General features: G+C 37.6%; 2 protein-coding genes across 6 annotated transcripts in view; one reads left to right on the top strand and one right to left on the bottom strand.

Annotated features, from left to right (window-relative positions):
* rh50 (Rh50-like protein) overlaps positions 1 to 17,833 on the top strand; it is an 18,903-nt gene extending 1,070 nt beyond the window's left edge. The window contains exon 2 of the mRNA XM_026168263.1: positions 16,333 to 17,833. Coding sequence (XP_026024048.1) covers positions 16,397 to 17,833 — 1,437 coding nt within the window. The 5' untranslated portion in view covers positions 16,333 to 16,396. The remainder of the gene's footprint in view (positions 1 to 16,332) is intronic.
* On the bottom strand, positions 1,003 to 14,644 carry arfgap1 (ADP-ribosylation factor GTPase activating protein 1). Of its 5 annotated transcripts, XM_026168248.1 has the most exons (13): positions 14,431 to 14,644; positions 11,093 to 11,163; positions 10,584 to 10,693; positions 10,098 to 10,269; positions 9,746 to 9,846; positions 9,553 to 9,639; positions 8,983 to 9,097; positions 8,828 to 8,884; positions 7,572 to 7,604; positions 6,618 to 6,674; positions 5,216 to 5,275; positions 4,702 to 4,757; positions 1,003 to 4,581 (listed from the first exon to the last, which is right to left on the bottom strand). In XM_026168248.1, the coding sequence occupies exons 2-13, from the start codon at positions 11,150 to 11,152 to the stop codon at positions 4,242 to 4,244; spliced, it is 1,248 nt and encodes a 415-aa protein (XP_026024033.1). In that variant the 5' UTR covers positions 11,153 to 11,163; positions 14,431 to 14,644; the 3' UTR covers positions 1,003 to 4,241. The 5 variants fall into 5 exon arrangements, with proteins under 5 accessions (XP_026024033.1, XP_026024037.1, XP_026024035.1 ...); XM_026168252.1 differs by lacking the exons at positions 5,216 to 5,275; positions 6,618 to 6,674 and adding an exon at positions 7,335 to 7,364 and having other exon boundaries at positions 4,702 to 4,751; XM_026168250.1 differs by lacking the exon at positions 5,216 to 5,275 and having other exon boundaries at positions 4,702 to 4,751.

Raw genomic sequence — 17,833 nt, 5'->3', positions numbered from 1 at the left:
AGTTTCAGAGAGCGGGGAGAATGTTTTAAAACCTAAAAGATCCAATTATTCTTGGAGAAGACCATCTGTTTTTACACAACGTCATGCCCTGTTTTACCCAAGACACGGAAAAAAACAGCCATAATGATTTAAATGGATTTCATTAAAAGTGAAAATAGGAGGAACTTTCTGGAATTGTTGGGATATTTACTTTAAACAAGTACTACAATCTTTAAATGCCATCCTCACTGCTATATCATCAAATCATTTTTTTTAATTCAACATTAACCAACACAAAACATAAAAAAAAGATGCTTATTGCAAACTCAGTAGCAGTGGTAAGAAAGTGGCAGGATTTGCACATTTCATCACTCACTGAAGGCACCTCAGATGCTTTAACAATCTTATGACCTCACCAACTCCTTTTTCCATCTGTTTTGATCTTAGCAGTCAGCTCAGAGTAAATGTGTCCTAATTTCTTTAAACTATCAGTTTATTTTTACATTGATTTCAGTTATATTGCACGTGCAAATGTAATGTTTGCTTTCATATAGCACTTCTAATCTTACCAGAAAACTTTATACATTCACACATTTACTTCAAGGATTTATACACCTCACCTTCAGCTAATTTAGAATCACCAATTAACCTTAAAATCTATGTCTCTGGAGGAATGAAGGAAGCTGGAAAACCTCAAATAACCCACCTAGGCACAAGTGAGAACATGCAAACACCACACAGACAAGGAGTTGAACTCTCTTGCTGTAGGTCTTTCTACGAGTGTAGAGGAATCCTAGATCTCTGTTCCTCTTGTGCACCATGTATGTTCACGCTTCTGCTGTTTCACGGTTTTGAATGTCTCCCATGACCGCTCAAAGCACATCTGTGTCTGCAGCAACCTGGACAAATGTGATGGTAACATAGTTGTCATGACAGTGCAAAGATCCTCCTTGAACTCTGTCACCTCCACTACCGTCCATCCATCTATCCACACAATCAACAGAAGACTGCACCACAAAAGCATTCACAACACATTTTTTTCTTTAATTTTACACAGAAACATGTGTACAGGAGAAATATCCAGAGCCTTGGGGGAGGGGGTACGGTAACACTGGCTCACCTCAGGATGTCTGCTGGTGAAACTTGAAGGGTCAAGCAGACGACTGCACTTAAATTCACTTAGGAAACAACTGAATGTTTTTAGCATCACATAACATCTCATGCATGACATCAATTTCTGACATAATTATTAGTTTAGTCAACAAACACAGACATACCCATTCTCAAGTTATCCACAGGCACAGAAAATGAGCAGAACTGCTGCTCTGGAAAGTTCAGAATTTGACTCACTTCATGTGGCAAAAAATACAATCAGTTCTTTTAAAAAAAGAGAAAAATATATTTTAAGTCATTTAAATGCATTTTGATAACAAACAAATTCTGCAAATCATCCAAAAATCAATTACTAGTAACCCCAGCAAGAGATTCACTAAAAGAAAAACTATGGTATATCAGGACTAAACAGTTTAGATACAGTGAGAGCAGATCAAAAAGAATTTATCCATTTACTGGCAGTCAGTTTTATGCCATAATAAAGTTAAAAATAATAATAAAACAGTTGACATACTTCAGTAATACAGGGAAAAGTTGAGGGTAACAGTGAATCATTTGACGTTATCTGACATATACACAAGTAAAGTGGCACCAGTATCAACAGAAAGCAAACACAGCTGTTTAAGGCTTTGATCACATGACCAGACATGAACACGACTGCAGAGGTTTAGCAACACAAATCTTCCAGGAGTGATTATTAAATTTTTTTTTTCTTTACAGCACCGCATTATCACTGAAAACAGACTGACACTGTAGACTCATATTTGCTGCTTTACTGTTACACTACCAGTGGTGATAAGGTCTACAATAAAACAGTGCTAAAGAATGAAGAAAAATAAAATAAAACATGTTCACTAAATTAACCCAGGCAGTAAAGCAAAGACTTCTTAGAGGTAGGAAAATGGTAATGGAGCATTTATTCTTCAATAATCAATCAGCTAAGTGTTCGTGTCCAATGAGGACTGTCTGCAGGAGTAAACTATTGGCCAATAAAAGCACCAGGAAATGCAAATCAATCATGTTACTTTTGATATTAGCAAAACCTGAAGTTGTAATTGGTTTAGTGACATTAAACTAGTGTTGTATGAGGAGATTTTTTGCATGAAAAGCAACAAATTTACAGGGTTACAGGAAATGAAAGGCCACATAAGAAATTAGCTGATGCAAAATTGCCCTATACTTCAACCCAGACACCTTACTAGAGCCCAATTTTACACTGATTACATTTCCGCTTGTTGTAACCATGAACTTTTCAAAAATGCATTTGCATCTCTGATGAACAACGTGAGCACAGCTGCCATTTAATCTGACCGAGGGATGCACTAGGTTGATTAAATTAATTCATAACAAGCATTTGAGAGCTATGACCATCAAAGCATCCAGCATATAATGAGCCTCATTAGCATTACCCCGCAATTCAGATGTTAATACAGTGTAGAGATATCGGTGACACAGAATCTTCGTAATATAAACAACGACCACAGTGCAACAACACTCGACACAGAGATGCTTCGTATGAGATAAAATCTACAATGACCTGTCACCAGCTATGGTCACGAGCTGATAATAAAACAGTCTAAAAATCCAAACTTGTGTCCAATTAATGACACACAACCATCACCCTTGCATACAGTACACAGAGTATAACCAGCAAAGAGGACCTCTCGTGTGAAATTATCTACAATAAACTGTATATCATCTTTAGACATGACTTATTAAAAATTTCACAATATGTCTCTTGAAAACAAAACTAGAAATCTTTAAATACATTTTCTTTTGTTTAATAATATGAGTGATTACTCTTATTTATTCATTCATTAATAAGAGAACTTGATCAAAACACCTGGTCCAACCTGAGCCCAGTCTAAACCACATTGCAAGTGAATGCAGCCAGATCTGATTGCATGAACTCTAATGGGAAAGTTCATTCTGTTTCAAGTCACTTCAAACAGCTCTGAGGTCAGAATGAGAGAAAAACACACAATATTGCAATACCACCCCCATTCTATTCTAGCATTGGCAGGTATTCCGGGCATATTTATTTAGCAGTTTAATTTAAGCAGTGAAGCAAATAAAAAAAACAATGTTGCAACATAAAGCAACACTACTTGAAAGGATGTGTAACAAAAAATAAAATAAAATATGATGTTGGATGTGCTTAAAAGAACATTTTAGTGTGAATTGGGCCTACAGACAGGTTGTGCTGACTGAAAGTTAACTCATCCAACCAATCAAAGGGCTTAAAAAGCTCGCAAATGCAAAACGGGGGTCAAATTCAATGAAAATTTGATTTCAAGTTGGATTTACCCTAAAGCAGCCGTTTTAGCAGAATGGCAGTTACTAACTTTTAGACATGCCAAACTTCAAAGCGTTCTGTTGCCTTCGCCTATCTGCACTTTTGCTGGTGCAGATAACATGACAGTGTTGTATCTGCAGGTCTCTACTGGGAAGATGGAAAGAAAGGGGGGGGAAAAAAGCTACTTGCTCATTAAAATGAAATCAATTAATACCATGAGGGAGATTTATTCTCAACTCATTATACATCAGATCATTTTATTTAAACTGTACGTGACCAAAGAGATTTTGATTAATGGTAAACACGAGGTGGAATGAACTTTATTATGTGAAAAAGTATTTTTGATCCATTTTACAAAACAGAGATGAAAATGTTTAAGGGGCCAAACCTGATTAAACACAGAACATAAAGTTGTTAGTGTTTAGATGGTGATACTGTATTTACAAGGGTTCAAATTTACAACATCAGATTTTCTCTTTCATGCTTTGTTTTTTTAATACGGAAATTAAACCTGCGATCCAGTATGAACACTGGCTTCTTAACCTTTAAGAGTATTAGGTCCAGGCAGTACATTATGGTCTGATTTAGCTCAATTCCCTTTAATAAGGACGATTTACAATAATATACAGGACTGATATTCAGTAAAGTTATGAATAGTCGTCTCATGATGAGCTCAACTCATCCCTGGGCTTCATTCTTTTGCTTCTAGGATAATAAATATATTTTAAATGCATTAACAGGATCAAAGCTAATGGAGCTTTCCCTGTAAGTGCCGTTGAGATGAACAGAGAGAGTCAGAGGGAAAAATGCCAGAGTAGGAAAAAAGGTAAGAAGATGTAGATTTGTGAGGTCACTACCAGTCTGCGTTCTCCCAGGTTTCCTCAGCAGGTTTCGTGGGACTCTTCTTTGTCTTACCATCTGCATTCTCCCAGTTGTTGTCCCAAGCCTCCCAGCTCTCTTCTGTGCTGTGTTTGTTGTTGGATGCTGCTTCAGAGCCCCAATTGTCCCAACTGTCAGAGCTCTTCTTGGCAGAATTATCTGCAATGGTCCAGCTGTCACTGCTGGGAGATTTCTTAGCCTTTAAGGAGCTGTTGCTGCCAAAGGTCTCCCAGAAGTCCCTTGCAACAGGCTGGCTAGAACTACCCTGATATCCCTCAGTGGCATCCATGTTTTGGTAGCTCTCACCAGCAGACCTGAACATAAAGAAATGCTTTTACAGGCCATAGCTTACAGCATTGCATCACAAAGTGCTTAGGATTCTGAATATGAAACATTTCATTTATTGTGTATTAAGCTTTTTTTTTTTTTATTACCCATCTTCTTGTTTTCCAGAGAACAGATTAGTCAGCTTTGACCCAGCTCCCTGAACCTAAGGAGGAAATAAACTATTTATGTAAGTGTACCTGTACATGTAAAATACCTTATTTTTCATTCATTCAAAGGTCAAAGAATAACGTAATAAAAAATAATAAGTCCTAACAAGTCCATTACGACAAATCAGTTTTTACTACACAATCAAACAAATTAGTTTTAGCAAGGCAGTAATATTAAAATGACACAAAAACACATTTTCTAACTCTTTTACATCATGTACTCACCACCACAACAAAATGGCAGCAAGAAAAACAAGAAATTAAATGTAATTAGTATAGTTCAAACTTAACGGCACTGCAAAACCAGTCTCCTTGGAGGACTAGAGCGTATAGTGTATCGGGGGGCTCCGGCAGTTTTGGATACTGTTTGCAATAGCAGTGCCAGGGCTACTGCTCCTCACTTGGGAGACTGGTTTTGCATCAGCACAGTGTGGCAGATGTCTGCCATTCCTACCTTGTTTGCCAGCCCAGTGATGCTGACTGCCATTTCATCTAGCAATTTGCCATCTTTCACCTGGACGAGCCAAATTATTGTTAAAAACTAATAAAAACAACAGTCTAATGAAATGCGTGGTGAAGAGCTCATTTTTGATTGTGGAAAAAAAACAATACAGTTTTTTTGTTTATTTTTTTAAACAGCACAGATGATTTAAAAGAAGAGGAAGAAGAAGAAAGACAGTAAAGAGTGTTTAAAAAAAAAGCACAGACTACAGATACATTAAATTAATATTGCCAACACTACATTAAAAGACAAAAGCATTTTGTTTCTGTCGGTCCACTCAAAGAGAATAAATCACTACAAAGCATGGTAAAAAGAGGCACCCTTCTATGTGTAACAGTTAAGATTGAAAAGTCAATTACCCTGCTGATGCTGGAATTGAATTTTAAAAAAAAAAATTTAAAAAAAAGGAAAAATACTTTTGTTTTCTTTTCTTTTTTTTTTTTTTTTTAAAAAGATGACATCCAGGAGCTGCTCACTTGGCAGTTAAATCTGCTAAGCAGAAGCATTGTGTCAAAAACACTTACTATTACTGCAAAAATGGTAACATGTGTTCTAATATTACATGATGTCAAAAGAAAGAGAAAAAAAACAACAACAACAAAGCTCAGACACACCAAATCCCCAAAGGTAACGAGCTGTGGCTTTCAAATGAAGAGCTCCAGGATGCATCACGTCTTGTTTACTGTGAGCAGACAGCCGGTGGTTTTGAGATTGCATTTTGACCTGAATGCAACCAAAACCAGCTCAAGCGTAACAGCTTTGAGCCTTAACAGCACTCAGAAAACAAGCCACGAATTTTCAGGAAGCTTATGGTACAAAATAAATAAATAAATAGTCTGTTGCCTACAGAATCTATGCATGCTGCTGTCTGTTTATAGGGAATTCACTGCGGCTGTCACTGATTCAAGAACATAAAAATGGCTCCAGTAAAGCAACACCAAAACCTAGTAGAATAGTCGTGATGTCATTTTGTGCACTGAAAGCTGGAGACTTTGAACTCAGACATGACGTGAACAAAGAGTTTGGCTGTTAAAAATGTTTGTGCTATAGGCTTGATCCAGTGACAGTTCACACTGACTCACACACGTTCCCAAATAAACAGCTCACAGTCGTACGCTTCTGCAAATCCCACAGCTGAGTCACTGACAGAGAGAGAGACAAAGCTTTGCGTTTACCCCCCCCCCCCTTCCATCTTTGAAACTACAGGTTTGTCGTTTAATGTTAGTTGGCATACAGCAGATAAACTGGCACAGACAGGCAGCGGAGAAAATAGCACATTCACATCTGAAGCTGTTTCGTGTCTAAAAGCACTGCATCCCACCACCAAATCAACAACTTCAAACATCAATGTTACCTTTTCTTGAGTAGGTTTGATAACATTCTCATTTAATGTCTGTCCTAACTCAGTGGCCTAGTTGGAAGTCAGAGAGGAGAGTTCACTTGAATGAAACAGTTTAACATTCACAGTACTGCAAGACACTGAGCTGCTTGTTCTGCAGTAGCATGCAGCCTGAGCATTCCCATCCACCATGACACTGAACAAGCACTAGAGGGTGTAATGGTTCAAGACACTGGCAGCATGGCACATCTATAACCCCAAATATTACGATATTTTTGCTTCTTACTCTGTGTGTTCAATTCTACAGAATAGCATCAAGGACTCCCCACGTTTTTTCACAGAAACCAATCAGGTGTTTGCATACCATTGTCCCTCTTCAGCGCTGTTAGCAGTAAACACAAACACTGGCATGCATAAAAAGGATAACCCATAATCAGTGGATGTGAGTGAACAGTGCTTCTGTTCACTCCTATTCCATTTGTCCTAAAGGTTATCCATATATTCCAAATTCAAATATGAGAAGAGACAAAATGCCTTGTGTTTAACCAAACAGAAGCACATGGAGACGACAATTCTGACAACATTTTTTGTTAAAGGTTTCTTTAAAAGTGTTAAAAAAAAAATAACTAAAAAGCAGACAATAATTCTGAAAAAACAAAAATGGTAGATACATATTAAAAAAAAAAAAAAAAAGATATAAAAGAAGCACCATGCATTTACAAACTGCTTTACCGGTTCTGGGGGCGCTTTATAGCCCCTTAACTAGATCCACAGAAGGCAAAGAGATAGTAAAGTAGTAATACAGTTATTGCTTGTAGGTTTATATTATTAAAATATTTACAAGCAAATGGCATACGCATACTTATACCATCAAAAGAAAGAGGAGACTACTTAATACAGTCTGTAGAAGAGTCAAAAACCTTTATTAACAGGAGCAATAACTGGCTACTCGAGATGCGATAGACTTACCTTTAAGGTTGCTTGGTTTGCAAGTTTAGTTGTCTGCATGAGAGGGACAAAAATAATCACCATTTAAAGTTTTGTTTTTTTAGATACACAAGTTAAATGCCCAACATAAATTCTATGAAAATAAAACATCTTTGTGTGGATCAGATTTATAGTTTTTCTATTTTCAGTTTTTAATTTTTTAGCATTATTAGTTTCCGGTAATGTCCAGAGTGTACTGGCTTGTTTTGGTTTAGCTTTTAAAATGTTCTGTTAGTTGTAAAAATGTTCATTTTTACTCTTGCTAAATTATTATGCTATGGACTCTATTTCTCAGGGCCAGATTTAAGATGTTCAGTACAGAGGCCTGTACTGCAAAGCAGGTTTTTGTTTTATCCAGGCAAGTTCAGGGTTAACCCTGGGGAAGGAGGGTTAACTTCTTTCTAGGGTATATCACCATAGTAACTTAGGCTGCAGACCTAACCTGCCTCAGAGCAGGTTGGGTTTCAGATTAGAGGTCAACAGGTATGAAATCCTACTGGCCAATCACTTCTCCAGGAAATAGCATCACTAATCCTGGCAGGTCTTTTGGACTTCAATAGGCAGACAGTAGGAGGCTCTAAAGTTATACTTTTGTTTTGTTTTTTTGGTTCGTTTGTTTTTCTCTGACAATTACACACCAATGGGTTTACACAGCTGAAAATGATTAAAACTAAAACTGTCACATGCACATTTAACCATTAATTTAATAGAATAATCTATCAGATTACAATGGGCAGTGTCTTAATGATAAAGTTGTGATACTGATAAGTGTGTTAACTTCTTAGACAGTCAGCGCTGTTGATGGCTTTCCTTCAATGCCTTCAAATAGTTTAACCTTCATAGTAATTTTTTCCAGTCTAACTGATCAAAACATTTAAATAAACACTTTCACACAGTGCATTTCCTCTTACTTTCACTCAAACCACTGCTTTTTCTGCAGGAGCTGTGTTAATTTCTGCCTCTTCATGTTTTTCCAGAATTATAGTTTGCCATCCAGCCATGTGTGACCACTTAGCCTGACATCAGCAATCAGGTTAAGACAACCCAGGGTAGAGCCCAGCTATTACAATACAAACACCTCACTTAAAATAGTGTAGACATCTTGCTCTCAATAAGCTTATGCAAAAATGCCTGCTTTTGTTGATTTTGGTATCACATTGAGAAAAACAAAATGAATACATTTCCTATTCAGTTTATTATTAAATTGAATGAGTTAACCTTTGTTTGAAGTCACTTACATTATCTTTGGCAATAGAGGCAAACTTGCTAGCTCCAACAGTAAAACTGCTCCAACCCTGTTAATAAAATGTTTAAAAGTTAAGTTATATTAAGAAAGAAAAAAAATTAAAATACAGTTCAGCCCACCCTCCCAAAAAAGTGTGTCTTGACTTACTGAATAAATAGAGGACATGGCATTGTTCAGGAAGTCCTCTTCTTTCTTCTCTGGGGTCACTGTGTTGCCAAATCCAACGTACCGGTTCTCTTGATTCCCACTGTAACCACCTCCACTGAAAAAGCAGGAAAGATTTTTTTTATTTTGAATGTACACAAGCCAATAGAACAAAGATTCATAAAGGAAACTTAAATGTACAATTAGCAAAATTTCAGATATTAGACAAGGGCAACAACATTTCAAACGTCACTCATTACTTTGGATTTTATCCATTTCCAGAAAGGTTGTGTACATGAGAGACAATAAATCAAGATACAGTCATAAATATGAAGTCAAGCTGGCATTTTTAAATAATTATGAATTATCTCTCAAAGTCTCCATACTGTAGTTTGCGATATAGCTTTAACGTTCATGTTTTTCCTTGTATGCGCAAATGAAGTTACACCAATAATTACAGGAATGACACCTTATTCTCTGCCAAAGATGTCACTGATATACACTATGTATCTCTGCATAGCAAATAGTCATTTGCTGCCATATTAATGTTTATAGAAAACTTTAGAAACCTACCTCTGATAAGAGTTAACATCATCACTCAGCCAGTCTTCAAAAGCTTTATCACTGGATTTCGCCGAGTTCTGTCCAGATCCTCCAGAACTAAATTTTACATTACAGAAATATCAATTTGCTGTTTTGATGCCTGCTGTTCTCTATCTAGTATCAGACCCAGCATTAGTAAGTTTAAAATCTCCTTCATTCATACCGATGAGAGGATGAAAGAGTGCTTTTGGGTTGAGGGGACGTCCAGTTTCTTGCAGGGGAGGTCTCAATGGACCACTCCTTTCCCTCTGCTAATGTTGCGACCTGTCAATGCAGTGATGAACAAGGGTGAAGATGTTAGCGCAAACTGGAAATCATTATATCTAAACATATCAAGCTAAATATATCTCATTACTGAGGATATACATTTATAATTTAAACCACAATTTCGTTGTACATGTACAATGACAATAAAGGGCTATTCTATTCCATTATGTTTTATCCGGTCCTCTGTGAGTGGGTTACTGGAAGAAAAAAAGCATCAGGAATAATTAAGAACTGAGTGTGAAGCTTACCTTGTCCCTGAAGAGTGCAGCAGCTCTGCTGTTGTATTTCTCCTGCAGAGTCCAGTTTGGATCATAATCATCTTGCAATTCAAGAAACAAGCGGAATTTTCCATTTCCACCTGCTTTCATTTTCTCCAGTTCAATATCTTTCCACTTGTCCATGGTGACCGAGCGCACAAAACTGCAGACGGGGAAGGAAAGATAAAACTGCATATTATCAGGCTGTAACAATTTCTTTGTGATCATTTGAAGGAATACACAGACTACTCTGGACTGTTGCTTGTAAACAATGTTCTTCCAATAATGTAACATATTCACAAAACCAATCCATATATACACTAGAGCATTTGATTAAAATGTATTTTTTTGACTAATAACTGTATGTTATTTTACTATAGTAAACTTATCTCAAAGTTTAACATGTCTTTGTAGTTTGCCAAATGTCACAAAAATGTGACTAAAGTTAAGAGACACCATGACTCATCACATTGTTACCTGAGATGTACTCCCAGGCCCCTGTGCTTGCCAGAGCACTCGAGACAAATCCAGATGCCATATGTCACACTAACCCACTGAGGGTTAAAAGCTCCACACTCAAAACACAGCTGAAAAAAAACCAAAAAAAAACAAAACAGATGAATATAAGCAGGTAAAAAAACAACAACAACAACACACTTCATATTCAATGATATACCCTGGAGTTCTTCATTTGATTTTCTCCAGCAAAAAGCCAACTAATGTTCTTACAAACAAACTCTATGATACAGTTTTTCCTAATGTGTGATCTGAATATTAGAAATAACCTTCTCTAATTAAACTAGAATGTGTGCCCTCTTGTGATTCATTTATTTGGGGCCATTTAGAGGACGATAGTGCAAAAGTGCAACCTCTCAAGGAGCTGCTATCTTCTCTGTAAAGTAGAATAAAAACGTTCCGGTGGGCTGAGATTATTTTGGTTAAGAACTGAAGTTAAGCCACATGGATCAGAAGCTTTAAGGACTTACATTATTCTCATCCTGAGTTCTCACTTCCTTCAGAACTCTTCTGGTCCTTGGACTCGCCATGATGACTCACACTGAAACAAAATTGCAGAGGATCATCTTAAAGACAACTACTGGAACAAAAATACTAATACAAACCCCTGAGAATTAATACTCATCAACCCAACTTCATGTTGCTAAGCAACTAATTAAATGCCACCAATACCCATCATCTGTTTCCCACACTGAAATCACACAGTCTCACTGGAGTATCACTTTATTTTTGTATTCTATTATAGAGGGCAGGTTTAATTTGTGAAACTGAACCAACATATCCAAAGGCTGGACAGCAATCAGAGGAAATGTTTAGATGATGAACTTTAAAGGACCTGAACCTGCTCCACAGGCTGCAGCCATGAAACACACACAGAAAAAAGCTGCAGTAAGAGGTCAAAATTCAACCAAATATTCATCAAACCACGAGTTACTGCTGACAAACTGTAAAAGTTTATATGAAAAATGTTATAAATGTAACTTTTTAAATGCTTTTTGTTCACAGGAAGAATGAATCTAACATTTTATTGTGAATTCAAATTAAAGCATTAATGAATTATCAAATATTCACCTGATTTTCTGCTGCATCTGGCAGTAAGTATGCACAATGTGGGAGGCTACTGCAGGTAATTTAGCCACACCATTTTACAATCATGAAACCCCTACAGCTTCTTTGTTTTCACGTTTTTATCTTTGACCACGGCACAGAGACAGCATCAAACTAGACCCCTGCCCAACATGCACCAAGCAGCAATCACAATGATTCTTATAGCTTCTCTCCACAACCTCAAACAAACTTAATAGATTTATGTAGTAATTACCATCAGTGAACACAAAATGTATTGTTTAAACTGCAGTGCTCCGCCATATCAGGTCATCATTTAACCATTTATAATGTCATTCATTGCACTTTTGGTACCCATTTTTAAAGATTAACACTTTCATAAATATTAATGGAAATAGGACAAAGTAAGTGGAATTGTTTTTTGTTTTTCCAACTGATTAGTTTACTAATAAAAGAAAAGTATGAGTATTATGATATTTGAGAAGCTGAAACCAGTGAATCAGTGAATGCCATTTAGGGTATTCACTGATCCGCCCTCCCCAGACGTTTTAGCCAGAACCAACGGAAATTCCCAACCACTGAGTAAACCACTTCAAAACAAGCATATCATCTGTTTTCTTTATCAGAAAAAATGCATCATTTTCTGTCAGATACAGTAGCAAATAAACACCAAATGCCTTTACTGTATGCAGACCAGACATGCCTATGTATTTAAATACAACCCTGCCTTTGTTTCCTTGTTACACATTAATAAAGGTCATGAAGATTAATGAGCTGTAAAAAATAAAAAATGCTGACAATAAGTCTGCTTGACTGGCTAATCCACTGCCTATCTAATCTGTTCAATAATAAAAGATGCTGATATTACATAACAGGGTAAACCAGACATCGGAGTTTTACCTGAAGCAACATCTACCAAGTCTTGCACATGTTTAGCAAAAAAAAAAAAAAAGATATCCTACAAAGCCTGAGTATTTTCAAATAACAACTGGCAATGCTTTTGGCTATTCACTGGCTGGCAGACGGCTTGCAAATATAATCTGGTTTCATTAAACAGGATTACGCTGACAACTCATCATATACACTTTGTTCCCATGCTCACTCACTCTATGTACCCCTCTCAGCAATTGATTGCCTTATCAGTATATTCTCATACTCGAGTACTCCTCAAAATTATTATATTCTCTCATAACAAAATACTGTTATACCCAAGTCTTCTGAAAATCCTAAATCCTTTTAAAAACTGAAATAGGTGTAACATTTCATTTTTAAACATTTCCCTTCGTTATAACTATTTTTTCCCCTTTAACTTTCACCCCTTACTTTAGTGCAGGAAGGTCAAACTCATTTTACATCGTGGGCTGCACACAGCCCACTTCCATCAGTGAAACTTTTCTTTTTGTCAGTGTAAAGAAGTTTAACTACACTTTTAATCTCTGAGATATGTTAATAATTCGACAGCATCCATAAACCTTTCTGCGTGATAAGGAAATGCTGCTGTAGTAAATGAAAAATCTGTCAGCAGGACTTTTTGGGCTTAAACTGTGAGAAATACATTTGTATAATTACAGAAAAAAAATGGTAGCTCCTGCAATTATAGATGTTTTATCAAGTCATAGAAAACATGTTATTGATTTGTACTGTAGTCCCATTGTAAGAAGGAAAAACAAAACAAAACACTGAACCATCTATAGAAGACAGTAATAAAATGTAAAAAACAAACAAACAACAACAAAAAAAAAACAGGCACATTTCTGTCACTTAAGAGCTTAGGTACACAATGAATAAACATATGGGAGGACCTTATCAGGAAGAAAAGCTATAAAACTTGGTTCAAGAGTTACGCCCTCCTTTACTTGTTCAGATGGTCCAGAGATCCAAATTGGGAGTCTGCTGGGTCACTTCTGGCCTCCTGGACCTCATGTTTGCCACCAATGCACTTATTTTACCATGACCTTTACCAAGTCTGAAGTTTGGTTCTTGTGGTGATTTCTGCCACATCTCTAGATTCTAATTTCCTCGCCTTCAGCCCTGGTTAGCTGTGCTTTGGGGGCAGATTGTGGGGCAGTGGTCTCGGTGTAAATAAATGTAGTGTTCCTCGAGTGTGTCGTTCCACTCGGTGACTTAAATGCCACATTGTTACCGTGCTTGCTTACTGAAAATGGTGCTCCTACTTCAGCAGGACCCGATCTTCCACCGTCACTCCAGAACATTTTGCCCTTTCTTTTTCTTTCAGCATTAGTCTCTTTCTGTCAGCATTATGTCTGTGACATTAACATATTCCCCCTCACGCTTGTTTAACTGATCAATACGCGACTGCGATCTGAATGAAAAAAAGGCAGACATCTACGATAACTGGCAAACAAGCTGCTTAATTATAAACCATAAACATACGTCATTATACGCTGTTACATTGCTCTCCCTATAAAGCATAAAAGCAAGCAGCAGTCTAGTTAACAGTCAAATTACGAGTTACATGACAATTAAGTTTTAGCTGAGGTGCAGACGTGTCAAAGCTCTGGGAGACACAAAAACTACCGCCCCCATGCAGGGGCTTAATGTGTGTGTTTCACAGCACAGGTATAAAAGTATACTGGTGTGTTTTCCACGTCTTGCTTTGACTAATGATTCACAGTCCGTCTCCAAAAGGAGATGACAGCGATGATAACATTTAAATGAACTGACGAGATTAGCAGCACTGGTAGCGTTAGCTTCACCGGGAGCTAGCTAACTGACCCGTTACCTGTCTGTGACCGACGAAGAAGCGAGGAGCTGTTTCCAAAGTCTACTGATAAACTCCGACCTTTCTCCTGTCGCGGAGGATCAGCAAAAGCTGGTGTATCACAGACTATGTCGGTCAGGGAGAAGATAATTTTTCAAGAATGCTGATGTTAAACACCGGTAGCCATGTTCCTGTTTGCATACGTTGGCAATGCAATGCATTATGGGAGTGATTCTTCTTCTTCTTTTGCATTTTAATGGCGCCTTTAACCTGCTCATTGCTGCTTGTTACTGGACTGGAGTGTGTGGGGGTTTGAGGTTTTGAGGTCACAGTCCACAACCACGACGACGACAATACAGTTTGTAAATAAATAAATAAATAAGGTCACATTTCAGCACTCTGCTATCATTGTCTGATTTATCAAGCAGCAAACTTAGAAACTCATATTAAAAAACACTTAAAAACTGCACACCAAATTCTTGAAATACTTGAAATAATATCCCAAAATTCAATGTGAGTCTTTCTGATTAACTGAACTTCAATTTCAGTGATAAATGCGAGTTTGTGCTCCACATGGAATTAGGTTTATAATAACAAAATATGTGAATGGCTTCTTTCTCATTGCTTTCTACTGAATCCACAATAAATATCAGAAACAGACTTTCTGCTACAGTGAACAGCTGCATGTAAAACAGGAGTAATTAATTGATATTATGATGTTATATATCTCCTGTCATACTCCAGAATAGCTTACATTGAGAAATACTGCTTTGTCTTACTATGATCTAACTGATTGTTTTCTAATGTTGATCAGAGAATTCCTCTTTTTGCTTCAGACACAACACATATTCCTAATGCTGAACAGGTTCAGTGTGATAACAGTTTGTCATTCCTGTTATTCCAGCTGTTAATTAGGTGTTTAGTAGTATCACATCCCAAGACTGAAAAATTGTGAATTTTCATATTTGAAATAAAATCTGGAATTTTTAAACTAAGGATGACATCATATACATATACAATAATAGTAACCATAATGACATATAGAAAATTAAATATAGATTATTATTATAATATTATTATAATATAATATAATATTATAATATTTAAATATTAAATACCACCACTTTCTTTTCTTACATTCTTATTTTTATTGCACTTAATTTTCCCCCAAAAAAACGATTTACACAGTTAACAATGCCCACAGTGACTGCTTTAAATGGCTGTGCTGTATTTAAGTGATAAAAGTGTGACAGTTCATGATTGTGTCACCTTCCCACTCTGTCATGTAAAACTATTTGAATTGTATCTATATTTAAAAAGTGCCAGCCACACTGTGCCTCCTAACTCTAATTAATGATGCCCATTATTATCCATTGCTGAAATTAAAACACTCATCTAAAATTCATCAATAGCAGCAATAGCAGAAAGATGTTTTTTCCACCATAGATCAACAGCACAGGCCCTTAATTCATTACAAGCTGTGCATTGGCTTCTATGCATTTAGCTACACTGGATTGCCTGTAAAGATTATTTGCATTATTAACTATTCGATATCCTGAAACTTTAAATTCATCACTTTTGCCATCGGGTCATGTACATTTGTCATTTTAATCTATAAACCACAATGTTCCTGCCATCAGAATTAATAACAAAAAAATGACATTGTGATACTTAACTTGATTTTAATATCTGTTTCCTTTTTCCGCATGATTAGTTTAAAATAAAGACATTTAATACCAATCAGAACTTGTTACGGAAAACCACAGGGGGAGAGATAAGCTCAGTTGTGAGCAGTGAGGGATTAAAGTACATTGTTCTCTCGAGTTGTTAAATAACAATCCACTATTAAATAACTGCATTGCATGTGTTCACTCTCTTTAACCAATGCCTTTATCTGCTCTTATCTGATCTTTAAAAAAAAAGAGAAAAGTACAAAAGGGGTGTTGCTGTAGCAAGAGGAGTCGCAGTCTGGATACTGAGCATCAACATGAAGGACTCAGTGAGTTTGAAAGTGAGCCTGCCAGTGTTTGTGTTAGTGTTTGAGGTGATCATCATAGCTCTTTATGCTGTCTTTGTCACTTATGATGACGATACCAACGCAAAGCTGCAAAACAATGAGACCAGCCCCATGGAGAACTCCCTCTATCGCGACTACCCCTACTTTGCTGATGTGCAAGTGATGATCTTCATAGGCTTCGGTTGCCTGCTGGCTTTTTTCAGATTCTACGGCTTTGGCGGGATGGTCTTCAACTTTCTCACAGCTACATTTGCAATCCAGTGGGCAATCCTGATGCAAGGGTTCTTCCAGTTTTACTATGATGGGAAAATTCACCTGGGGGTGATCAACCTGGTGAATGCAGAGTTTGCCTGTGCTGTGGTGCTCATCTCCTTCGGGGCTGTGCTTGGGAAGACCAGTCCCGTTCAGCTACTGGTCATGGCTTCTCTTGAGATTCCTATATTTGCTGTGACAGAGTGGGCTGTACTCCAATACATTAGGATCAATGATGCAGGCGGCACTATTCTTATCCACATATTTGCCTGCTATTTTGGTCTAGGAGTGACATTTATGCTCTATCGGCCAAGTTTGAATGATGGACATGCTAAAGAGATCACTAGTTATCATTCAGATATCCTGTCTGTAATGGGAACCCTGTTCCTCTGGGTATTCTGGCCTTCATTCAACTCTGCGCTTACATTTAAAGGCGATGATCAGCACAGAGCAATACTCCACACCTTCATAGGTCTCTCCTCATCCACTATCACTGCCTTTGCACTCTCTGCACTATTCAATAAGAGAGGCAAGCTCACGATGGCTGATATCCAAAATGTGACTCTAGCAGGCGGTGTGACAGTTGGAGCTTCTGTGGACATGATGATTTCACCTGTAGCTGCATATGCACTGGGCGTCATGGGCTGTACTGCCTGTTTCTTTGGTTACAAGTACCTGACCCCCTTTATGGCTTATCGCATGAGGATCCAAGACCAGTGTGGTATTCACAACCTGCACGGACTGACTGGCATCATATCGGCCACAGCAGGGATCTGCGCCATCCTTCTCGCCACTGAGGAAACCTACGGGCCCAGCATGTACCAGATCTTTTCCCACCGTGCTCCACCCGAAGGAGATCCACAGCTGCTAGAACTGCAGAAGGTGATTCCTGGACTGAAGCCAGGCTTGGGACGCACTGCACGGGAGCAAGCGCTGTACCAGGTTGCGGCTGTCTTTACCACCATCGGAGCCTCTACAGTTGGTGGTCTGCTCACTGGGCTGGTCATGAAGTTTCCCTCCTTGGCATCTCCATCTGATAAGAACTGCTTCAATGATGAGCTTTTCTTTGAGCTGCCATCTGACTTTTCCAGTGTAGAAGCCCCCTTAACCTATGAGGAAAAAGGGCAAATGAACCCCATGGACACCAAAGTCTGA

This window comes from Astatotilapia calliptera, chromosome 5 (genome assembly GCF_900246225.1).
Source record: "Astatotilapia calliptera chromosome 5, fAstCal1.2, whole genome shotgun sequence".
Lineage (NCBI taxonomy): Eukaryota > Metazoa > Chordata > Actinopteri > Cichliformes > Cichlidae > Astatotilapia > Astatotilapia calliptera.
This window is presented reverse-complemented; position numbering and strand designations above follow the sequence as displayed.